General features: G+C 40.0%; 1 protein-coding gene across 5 annotated transcripts in view; it reads left to right on the forward strand.

Annotated features, from left to right (window-relative positions):
* Positions 1-11900, forward strand: part of tbc1d12b (TBC1 domain family, member 12b) — a 134543-nt gene that overhangs the window by 78055 nt on the left and 44588 nt on the right. For all 5 annotated transcript variants that reach the window (XM_043712458.1, XM_043712459.1, XM_043712454.1 and 2 more), the window contains exon 2: positions 9320-9443. Coding sequence is in view for 4 of the 5 variants with exons in the window: in XM_043712459.1 (XP_043568394.1) it covers positions 9320-9443 (124 nt within the window). In the remaining variant the exon portion in view is untranslated. The remainder of the gene's footprint in view (positions 1-9319; positions 9444-11900) is intronic.

The raw sequence follows: 11900 nt of genomic DNA on the forward strand, positions 1-11900 counted from the left end.
CATTTCCAAAGCCCCTCCCCCAAGTCCCTCCTCCCTACCTTTTATCTTAGCCTGCTGGACACACTTTCCTCATTCCTGAAGAAGGGCTTATGCCCGAAACGTCGATTCTCCTGTTCCTTGGATGCTGCCTGACCTGCGCTTTTCCAGCAACACATTTCCAGCTCTGATCTCCAGCATCTGCAGTCCTCACTTTCTCCTCCCATTCAACTCATCAGGTCTATTCATCATTCAATCATGACTGATCTTTCTCAGCCCCATTTTGCCTTAACCCCTCACCCTTGATCCCTTTCCCAAATAAGAACCTTTAAAGACAGTTAATTATTCAGCCTCCACAGCCTTCTATGGCAATGATTTACAGATTCATCACCTTTGGCTGAAGGAATTCCTCCACATCTCATTTGTAAAGGATCAACCCTTCATTCTAAGGTTGTGCTCTCTGGTCCTAGTCTCTGTAACCAGTGGAAAAGTTTTTCATGTCTGCTCTATCCTGGTCCCTTGCTATTCTAAGTTTGTGAGAAACCCCCCCTCCCGGCCATCCTTTTTCACTCCCATCAGTCCCGAGTCCTCAACTGCTCCTCATATGACAGGCTCTTCATATCGCGATTATTCTTGCAAACCATCTCTGTACCCCTTCCAACGCATTCTTGCTTTAAGTTGGGGTAATAAACTGCTCTCGATATTTCATATGCAGTCTGACCAGAGCTTTGTACAACAGCGCATCCCTGCTCTTGTATTCTTGCCCTCATGAAATTAATGCATTGCATTTGCCACCTTAATTTCTCTAATTGAACCAACATATGTTTAAAAATCAACATTTGTTTTTCAGGAATCAAACAATGTGATTATTAATTGCAATCCAGTAGTTAGTACAGTAAGTAAGAAAATCTTGAACATGAACTCTTAAATCCTTTTGTGGTTCAGGTTCCCAAAGTCTGTCTTCCCCCTTTAGAAAAAAGCCTAATCTCTATTCTTCCCACCAAAATGCATAACTTCACACTTGCCAATATTGAATTCCATGTGCCACTACTTTGCCCACTTTCTGGTACTATTTAAGTCCTCCTTCAGTCTTCGTTTCCTCAACACTACCTGTCCCTCCACCTGTGTTTAGCAATAATTGTGTGAAGTTTGGCAAATGCACAAAATTAAAGCTAATTGTATTATTTAAGCACACAGCTTTCCCAAAGAGGAATTTCAGAAAAGTGTTGTCATCCATATTCACAAGAGGGGTTGGGTGAATAAAGGCAATTTCAAGAAATGCCTCAAAGTTTGAAACCAGGCTAAGTTCTACATAGAAAAAGATTTGCTTGTCTGGAGCACGTTTGAATCCCAACTTTCAAAATGTAGTTTGTGATGTAAGATCAGCCAACACTGAATTGGCATTCAGCTCTTGGAGGCATGAACTTCTCAAGACAATATCTGAAAAATGTGGAAAAACTATAAATGTTGGAAGATGCAAAAGAAATCGCTTGGCAGGAGTACGAACATCCTCACAAACAACTTTGTCAATGAGTCATAGAAATGTGAAATGAATTTGATCCTGACATTACCAAAATAACATTTCCAAAATGTGGCATGTCAGTTGCACTCATCAGAACTCTGATTAATTCCTTGTGGAGTGATGATATCGAAGCTGTCAATAAAACCAACATGATGACTAAAGTAAGGAAGGTCCCAGCAATGATATTCAAGAAGGCTATTCCGACAATTATTTGAGATTCCAGTTGTTTTGAGTGATACTAAAGGATATCAAGTGAAGTCTTGTTGTTAATTCATGCTTTGTTTTGTTAGGTGGAACGTATCACGTATAGTTTGTAATATTGAAATGAATATATTAGCAGGAATTAGCTTTTTTTTAGTGTTGAATTCTACTTTATTCCATTGCAGCAATCATTTAGGCCCAAATCAAGCACAACTATTAGTCCATCAAAAACATTACCCATTTAAAATAAAATTATCTTGACGTTTGAATTTTATATGAATGAGATTTCTACCAAAGAGAACTTGAACCCAATTGCCTGAGATGATCTAAATAAGATTCTAAAGATGAAAAATTGGGCCAATATGCTATCTGGATCTTTACACCTTTTTAAAATATCCTTCAGAACAAGTAAGTTGCAATTATGTGCTCATTTTGACCCTCAAGTACTATTTATTTACACCTAAATGTAATGTGAATGTTCATCTTTCTGATTTAACAAAGAATGGCAAAAAGGAGACATGAGAGCTTTGGCAAATCTGGTTAAGGAGAATACAGGGAGATGATACAAATGCATTAGGAGTGGAAAAGTGACGAGGGAGGGAATAAGCCCCCTTTAAAGGTCAATAAGGCCATCTTAAGTGTGGAACCACAGGAGATGGGTGAGATACTAAATGAGTATTTAGCATCAGTATTTACTGTGGAGAAGGAAGTAGAGCTAGAGAGCTTGGAGAAATAGTGATATCTGAAAAGTGTCCATATTACAGAGGTGATGGTGCATAAAGGTGGATAAATCCCCAAAACCTTATCAAGTGTATCCCAGAACTTTGTGGGAAGCTAGGGTAGCGATTACTGGGCCTCTCACAGAGATACTTGTATCATCGATAGCCATGGGTGAGGTGCTGGGAGACTAGAGGGTGGCTAATATTCCTGCCAGTATTTAAGAAAAGTGGAAGGAAAAACTGGGGAAGTATAGATCTGTGAGCCTGATGTCAGTGGTGGGTAAGTTGGAGGGGAATTGAGGAACAGGATCTACATGTATTTGGAAAGGCAAGGCATGGTTAGGGATAGTCAACACGGCTTTGTGTGGGCATTCATGTCTCACTAACCTGATTTGAGGTTTTTTTTTTTGGAGAATTGATGAGATTGAAGAGAGTAGTGGATCTTATCTGTATGGATGTCAAGGTATTCAACAAGGTTCTACATGGTAGAACTGGTTAGCAAGGGTAGATCACGTGGAATCCAGGGATAACTAACCATTCGAATTAAAAATTAGCTTGAAGGTAGGAGATGGAACGTATTGGTTTTTTGGACTCTAGGCCTGTGACCAACAGTGTGCTGCAAGGATTGGTGTTGGGTCCCCTGCTTTTTATCATTTATGTAAATAATTTGAATGTGAATAGTGAAGAAGGTCACCTCAAAGGGACCTTAATTGGATGGGCAAAGGTTTAAGATGAGGGAAAAGATATAAAAGGGCCCAAATGGCTAACATTTTCATGCAGACGGTGGTGTGTATGGAATAAGCTGCCAGAAAAAGTGGTGAAGGCTATACAATTACAACATTTAAAAGGCATCTGGATGGGTATATGAATAGGAAGGATTTGGACAGATGTAGGCCAAATGCTGACAAAATGGGATTAGATTAATTTAGGATATCTGGTGGGCATGGGCAAATTGGCCGAAGGGTCTGTTTCCATGCTGTACAACCCTATGACTTTGACACTATAATCAGTTTAATTTACATAGCTTATTTAATGTAATAAGACATCCTAAAGTGTTTCGCAAGTATATTACGTAAAGTTTAACACCAATCTAGAAGAAGATAGTTCAGATTAACAAAAACATTTTAAGGAGGAGTCTTTGAGCATCTGACAAGAGACGGGAGGTTTGGAGAGTGTAATCTGAAGTTTTGGTGCCTTGACAGATGAAACCATGGACATGAATACTGGAGCAATTAAAATCAAATTATATACTGTACTGAAAGCTGAATTTACAAATTCAGTTCTCGACAAAAGTCTGGGTCCTAGCTGATAACTTCAAAATTTCTTCAAATGTAACAAACAACTCTACTTTGTGGAAAGAAAGATAGTGTGTTCAGTTCTAAGCATGAGTAGGATAGGACCATATTGCTGCAGATTGTTTTTGTTAATCCCATGCAGTCAGAAAATACAGCTTTGCAAAATAGAAGTGTTTCCACCTGTTGAAAATTAGTTTTGGCAATCAGTAAATGCCTGCAGTTTTACTGCTAAAGACTTCATGCTGGAAATTAACTGGTCTACGAACATGTGAACTAGAGTAGGCAACTTGGCCTTTTGAGCTTACTCTACCTTTCTTTACGATTGTGGCTGATGTGATTTTTAGCTTAATCTCTTCATTCCTGCATACCCCCTAAAATCTTTCATCCTCTTGGTTATCAATTATCTATCTATCTTTGCCTTAAAAATGCTGAAATATTCAATTCCCTGCCCTTTGAGAAAGGCAATTCCAAAGATACTCAATTGTTTTTTACATTGTCTCTGTCTTAAATGGATGATGTCTTATTCTAAACTGTGACAGCTCTCTCTCTTTCCCCCCCAAAATAAAACCATGCTCGATTCTCCCATAATTTCCATTTGGTCAAGTCCCCTCAGTTTTGTGTCAATTATGTTGCTCTAGATTCTTCTAAACCACAGAGGGTACTAGCCTAGCATATCTAGCCTTTCCTCATAAGGCGGTTTGCTCATTCCACATTCAGTAAGTGTTGGACACAGGACTCCAGATATGGTCTCATCAATGCTCTTCTTAATTAATGGAAAATCTCCCTTCTCTTGCATTCAATTCCTCTGCATTAAGGCAGAGCATTCAGTTAGCTTTCCTGATCATTTACTATACCTGCATACAAACATGTGCACCCACATCTTTCTGCATCTCTAAGTTTTGCAACCCCTTGCATTTAGATAATATGCTAGTATTTTAGTCAAATCTGGCACACATTGAATTCAAAGTGATTGCAACTTGTATTCATGTCGAGTCTTTAACATAAAACACTGCAAAGTACTTCATGAGCATTATAAAACAATCTGATGTTATGTAAAACCATATTTCGACAAATACATTGGATGAAAAGCCTGGTCAAAAAGTAAGGTTAAAGATTTAAAAAATGGAAAGCCAGAGAAGCTTAGGGAGGGATTTGCACAGCTTAGTGCTTTGACAGCTGAAGGCATGGAATTAAAACTGGACATGCTTAAGATCAGAATTAGATAAGTACATGTAGCACCAAGACTCTGGAACTGGAGGGCATTATACAGAACTGGGTAAGGACGAGGCAGTGGAGATGCTTGAAATAAGTATCAAGTTTTTAACATTGAAGAGTTGCCTGATTGGGCGCTCATTGAGCATGGAAGTGATAGATGATCAAATTGGCATGAGGCAAGGTTTTGAATGACATCAAGTTTACGGGGGAGAGAATTTGCCTGGAAAAGTCAAGTCTGAAGCTAACCAAGGTATTGATGATGTGAGCTGAGAAAGGGAAGACTCTTCTTAGAGGTAGAAGCATGAATAAGCAATAAATTTGATGGCATGGATCCAGCCATGCTGAGAAAATAATTTCATGACTCCCAAGGTTACAAGAATTTAGGTTTAGCCTTCGACTATTGCCAGGGAGATCAATGGATACAGTTAGAGTGCTGTTTGTGGAAGATTGTGTTGATAAGTAACTGGAGGAAATTTCTGCTCATACAGTTTTGGATGTTGGACAGGTTGTCCTGGCAAGAGCGGTGCAATCATGAGAAGGATGATGTCCCCTGGGGCAATAGATAAATTAGTAAAATAGAATGTCAACAGGGTTTGCAGTTAAGGGTGAGGAGAAGAAGCCAATGTTTTGATCATCATGCTATGATTATGTAGAATATAATTAGAAATAAAACTAGGCAAGTTCTGCTCCAAGTTCCACTACAAATATGCTGAGGCCTTGGAGGAAGGGAGTGTGGTTAACTACATTAAAATTGTCAAACTCCGGGCTTTAGGAGAACTGCATGAACTTCAGAGTTGGAGTGTATTTTCATACAAGTAGTTTTGGAACTAGGGTAGGGTGATAACTTGTTTGAAAGGATTTGAACGTGGAATTTGATGAAGGATTGAGACAACACATTAATGGACTTGGGTGAGAAAAGGGAATTGGAAATTAGTATGTGCAAGTTCTGTTCTGAAAGTGAATGTTTAAATAGTGGGTGAGGTTCTGCAGAGTAATTTGTGGTTTCTCTAATTTGAGATTAAAGAGTATATGAGATGTTTTTATGGAACTGAAAGGTTTTCCTATTGCTAAATGAAACCAATACAAGTATTTGATTCTCTCCATTAGTTATCATATAATTTAGTCTATAACAAGCTTTTGCTTTTTGTTTTGGTTGCAGTTCACATTTAATAGCTATTGATGTGTTACTATTTGTCAGTTTCTACTAAGTGCAGTGATGGAGGATCGACATTTGGCCATGCTGCTACCTGGTCTATAACAGAGACAATCCTGGGATAGTAGAATAGAATGACCAAAAAGGGAGTAGAGAAAGGTGCTGAGCATCACCTTGTTTTACTCTTCACCGTGTTTGGGAAATGTTGCTGGATTAAAATCCTGAAACTGTTCCTAACAGTTTGATTATTTACATTATATGGACTGCACTGGTTCAAGAATATGGCTCACCACCAATGTCTCAAGGACATTTGGGGAATGGGCTATACGCAAGTTCACAACTAAAAATGAATAATAAAAATTGACAGTGGGACATTTTATTTCTTAGTTTTGAGAACATTGTTGCAAAACTGGAAGAGTCTGCATTCAAATGTTAAATTAACTAAACAACCAAGTTTGATAGTTTTTGTCATTATTTTTGGAGTTGAGTTACATATAGAACATATAACATCACAGCGCAGTACAGGCCCTTCAACCCCCGATGATGCGCTGACCGTGGAGCCATTCTGAAACCCATCTAGGCTACACTTCCATTTTCATCCATATGTTTATACAATGACCATTTAAATACCCTTTAAAGTTGCTGAGTCTACGATTGATGCAGGCAGGACGTTCCATGCCCCTACTACTCAGTGCTGTTTTCTGTGCTGTTATGATTGGTGGTAATTTTAAAGTTCCCTAGATACAGGAGATGTCCTTCTGGTATGGCAAAATTGCTTTTTAAGAAGTTTAAAGGTGAAAGTTAGAATTATAGACCAGCTAACCTAACATTTCTGGTGAGAAATTGTTAGAGTCTATAATCAAAGATGGAGTAACTGAACATCTTAAAGTGAAGAAACTACCTCTATGTCCCCTTGTGCTAGCCATCACTATCCAAGGAAAAAGGCTCTCACTGTCCACCCTATCTAAGTATCTGATTATCTTATATCTCAATTAAGTCTATTTTCTCTCTAATGAAAACAACCCCTCGTGCCTCAGCTTTTTCACATAAGACCTTCCCTTTATACCAGGCAATGTCCTAGTAAATCTCCTCTGCACCCTTTCCAAAGCTTCCACATCCTTCCTTTAATGCGGTGACCAGAACTGTGCGCAATACTCCAAGTACCTATAATTACCAGGGTTGTCTCTACTCCCCTTCTTGAACAAGAGGGCAACATTTGCCAACCTCCATTCTTGTGCTTTTCCTGTAGACAATGATGATGTAAAATCAAAGCCAAAGGCTCAGCAATCTCCTCACTGGCTTCCCAGAAATGTGGGCGGCACGGTGGCACAGTGGTTAGCACTGCTGCCTCACAGCGCCTGAGACCTGGGTTCAATTCCCGCCTCAGGTGACTGACTGTGTGGAGTTTGCACGTTCTCCCCGTGTCTGCGTGGGTTTCCTCCGGGTGCTCCGGTTTCCTCCCACAGTCCAAAGATGTGCAGGGTCAGGTGAATTGGCCATACTAAATTGCCCGTAGTGTTAGGTAAGGGGTAAATGTAGGGGTATGGGTGGGTTTCGCTTCGGCGGGTCGGTGTGGACTTGTTGGGCCGAAGGGCCTGTTTCCACACTCTAATCTAATCTAATCTAATCTGTAATCTAATCTAATCTAAAATAAATCCCATCTGGCCCGTGGGATTTATCTATTTTCACACCTTCCAGAATTTCTAACGCCACCTCCTTGTGAACCTCAATCCCGTCTAGTCTGGAAGCCTGTATCTGTGTTCTTCTCGACCACATTGTCTTTTTCTAGTGTGAATACTGACTAATTGTGAGGGAGTGTGTCAGCCGGATGCCAGTGAGTGTTGTGCAATGTGCTTAGGTGGTGTGGCTGTCATTGTTGAATAGCTGGCAGTGTGTGCAATCTGTGTTATCTGAGAGTCATGATGTTGGACTGGCGTGGACAAAGTCAGAAATCCCACGACACCAGGTTCTAGTCCAATAGGTTTATTCAAAATCACAAGTTTTTGAAGCGTTGGTCCTTCATCGGGTGAAGTGAGAGAAGCACAACACAATTTATGGGCAGAGAGATGAAAAGATCATACAAATGGTGTGAGTGGAATGTCAAATAATTCTCTGCGGGTGACCTCTGGTGTTAGATGGTATGAGTAAAGTGTCAATAGCTGAATAACAACCGAAGGGATGACCTATAATCCAATTAAATGAGGCATAGCAATTAGAGTTGCATGGTTACTTGGCATACTTGTTTTATTCCAGCTTTGTCCTGTTGTGAAGGTGATGACGTGCCGAGAATGAATCGATTATATAATGGCAGCTTGTTGAATTGAAGTTTATATTTGTCTAGACGGTATTGATGGGACTACTTCATGAAGAGTTGAGAAATGCATTTTGCAACATCATGATTAAGCCAAATCTATGCATAAAACAAAATCTTAACTTTTAAATTATAAACATTAGCATTAAAAGTAAGAAGGTTTCACCTTGTGCAAGAAGGTTTGCGAGCCTGATGCTTAAATGAAGGCAGAGTACATTAGAATTGAATACAATCACAGCAGTATTAACATTGTTAAAGTCTAGTAATTTTAAACATGTACAATAGTGAACTCAAAATATGCTCTGTTACTGTAGCTGCATTGAAAATATTGGAACTTCTCATGAACTCTGTAGGTCTCCACCTATGTAAGGTCTGTAGTTGCTAAGATAACATTTATTCTTTTTCTGTAGACTTTTTCTTAATCTACTTTTTCAACTGTAAGTTTTAATCCTGATCAGAAATGTAATGTCCTTTCAAATTCACATGCAAATACATTTGAATTTGTACTTCATTGACACTGGCTGTACAAAGTTACTGCTCTTTGCATGAGAATCTTAACTGTGTGTTAATTGATCTATATCCAAGTGACACTCTTTGATTTGAACTATTAGTTTGCTTTTTCCTGTTCTATGTCCACTCCTACAGTTGTCAAAGGTGTGACAGTTTTCATGTTTACTTAATTGTATGATTTAAACCATTAAGTGACATTACATGTGTTTTTATACAATGCAAAGGCAGTGTCAAAGGCATATATGAATGGAGCTCCATTATTTATGACTTGTAGGATACAAAAGCTCTGATATTAAAGTGTTGAAACAGTTTGATTTTTGTCTTGTTTTTGTTAATATAGAAAAAATCTGAAATCACTGGTAATTTTGCAAAGCAAAAGTAATCTCTGATCAGTGTTTCATTGCTCTTGTTTCTTAGGAATTTCTTTAGCAAGAGGGCAAAGGAACCTATTCCTTCTGCTTTCAGTGCTCCTGGCTGGAAGCTATTTGGGAAAATTCCACCAAGAGAAAATTCACAGAAGGATTCCAAAACGATACAGCAGGTATACTTTTTAAAAATTGTGCACCAAATTCACTTCGCATACTGTACCTGTTTAGATTGAACATGGTGTTCTGTTTCCCCAACGATATGTTTGTTAGATTTTCGGTGACCTGTTGGCTTTATGACAATGTGTTCTGCCATTGCAATGACAAATGTGATTGAAAAATATTGAATGAGACTAACATCGAACGTTTTAAAAACTTTGGTAATAAGTTGCTGCTGGTTTAAAAACAAAGCCGAAAAAGTTTAAATTGCAGATTTGACTTCTGCAAAAACATTGCAAGTTATTGAGGGAAGTAGAAACAAACTGCAGAATCTGACATGTATCTAAAAAGATCATTGCTGAGGAAATGATAGAAATTGAATTTCATTGATTCCAATAACACTTTTTAGCTTTTTTTGTAATCCTGTGTTGCACTTAGTCATAGAGATATACAGCATAGAAACAGACCCTTCAGTCCAACCTGTCCATTCCGACAAGATATCCCAACCCAATCTAGTCCCACCTGCCAGCACCCAGCCCATATCCATCCAAACCCTTCCTATTCATATACCCATCCAAATGCCTCTTAAATGTTGCAATTGTACCAGCTTCCACTGCTTCCTCTGGCAGCTCATTCCATACACGTACCACCCTTTATGAAAAAGTTGCCCCTAAGGTCTCTTTTATATCTTTCCCCTCTCACCCTAAACGTATGCCCTCTAGTTCTGGACTCCCCGACCCCAGGGAAAAGACTTTGTCTATTTATCCTATCGATGCCCCTCATAATTTTGTAAACCTCTATAAGGTCACCCCCTCAGCCTTCGACGCTCCAGGGAAAACAGCGCCAGTCTGTTCAGCCTCGCCCTGTAGCTCAGATCCTCCAACCCTGGCAACATCCTTGTAAATCTTTTCTGAACCCTTTCAAGTTTCACAACATCTTTTCGATAGGAAGGAGACCAGAATTGCACGCAATATTCCAACAGTGGCGTAACCAATGTCGTGTACAGCCGCAACATGACCTCCCAACTCCTGTACTCGATACTCTGACCAATAAAGGAAAGCATACCAAATGCTGCCTTCACTATCCTATCTACCTGCAACTCCACTTTCAAGGAGCTATGAACCTGCACTCCAAGGTTTCTTTGTTCAGCAACACTCCCCAGGACCTTACCATTAAGTGCATAAGTCCTGCTAAGATTTGCTTTCCCAAAATGCAGCACCTCACATTTATCTAAATTAAACTCCATCTGCCATTTCTAGCCCATTGGCCCATCTGGTCCAGATCCAGTTGTAATCTGAGGTAACCCTCTTCGCTGTCCACTACACCTCCAATTTTGGTGTCATCTGCAAACTTAGTAACTGTACCTCTATGCTCGCATCCAAATCATTTATGTAAATGACAAAAAGTAGAGGCCCCAGCACCGATCCTTGTGGCACTTCACTGGTCACAGGCCTCCAGTCTGAAAAACAACCCTCTGTCTTCTACCTTTGAGCCAGTTCTGTATCCAACTGGCTAGTTCTCCCTGTATTCCATGAGATCTAACCTTGCTAATCAGTCTCCCATGGGGAACCTTGTCGAACGCCTTACTGAAGTCCATATAGATCACATCAACTGCTCTGCCCTCCTCAATCATCTTTGTTACTTCATCAAAAAACTCAATCAAGTTTGTGAGACATGATTTCCCACGCACAAAGCCTATTGACTATCCCTAATCAGTCCTTGCCTTTCCAAATACATGGGCATCCTGTCCCTCAGGATTCCCTCAACTACTTGCCCACCACCGAGGTCAGGCTCACTGGTCTATAGTTCCCTGGCTTGTCCTTACCACCCTTCTTAAACAGTGGCACCACGTTTGCCAACCTCCAGTCTTCCGGCACCTCACCTGTGACTATTGCTGATACAATTATCTCAGCAAGAGGCCCAGCAATCACTTCTCTAGCTTCCCACAGAGTTCTCGGGATCAAGTCCTGGGGATTTATCCACCTTTTAACCGTTTCAAGACATTCAGCACTTCCTCCTCTGTACTCTGGACATTTTGCAAGATGTCGCCATCTATTTCCCTACAGTCTATATCTTCCATATCCTTTTCCACAGTAAATACTGATGCAAAATATTCATTTAGTATCTCCCCCATTTTCTGTGGCTCCACACAAAGGCTGCCTTGCTGATCTTTGAGGGGTTGCTGAAACTTTATTGCTGGAACAGCACAGCAGGTCAGGCAGCATCTAGGGAACAGAAGATTCGACGTTTCGGGCACATGCCCTTCTTCAGGAAGGGCCCGAAACGTCGAATCTTCTGTTCCCTAGATGCTGCCTGACCTGCTGTGCTGTTCCAGCAATAAAGTTTCAGCTTTGATCTCCAGCGTCTGCAGACCTCACTTTCTCCTTGATCTTTGAGGGGCCCTATTCTCTCCCTAGTTACCCTTTTGTCCTTAATATATTTGTAAAACCTCTTTGGATTCTCCTTAATTCTAT

Source organism: Chiloscyllium plagiosum, chromosome 22, assembly GCF_004010195.1.
Source record: "Chiloscyllium plagiosum isolate BGI_BamShark_2017 chromosome 22, ASM401019v2, whole genome shotgun sequence".
In the NCBI taxonomy this organism is placed as follows: domain Eukaryota; kingdom Metazoa; phylum Chordata; class Chondrichthyes; order Orectolobiformes; family Hemiscylliidae; genus Chiloscyllium; species Chiloscyllium plagiosum.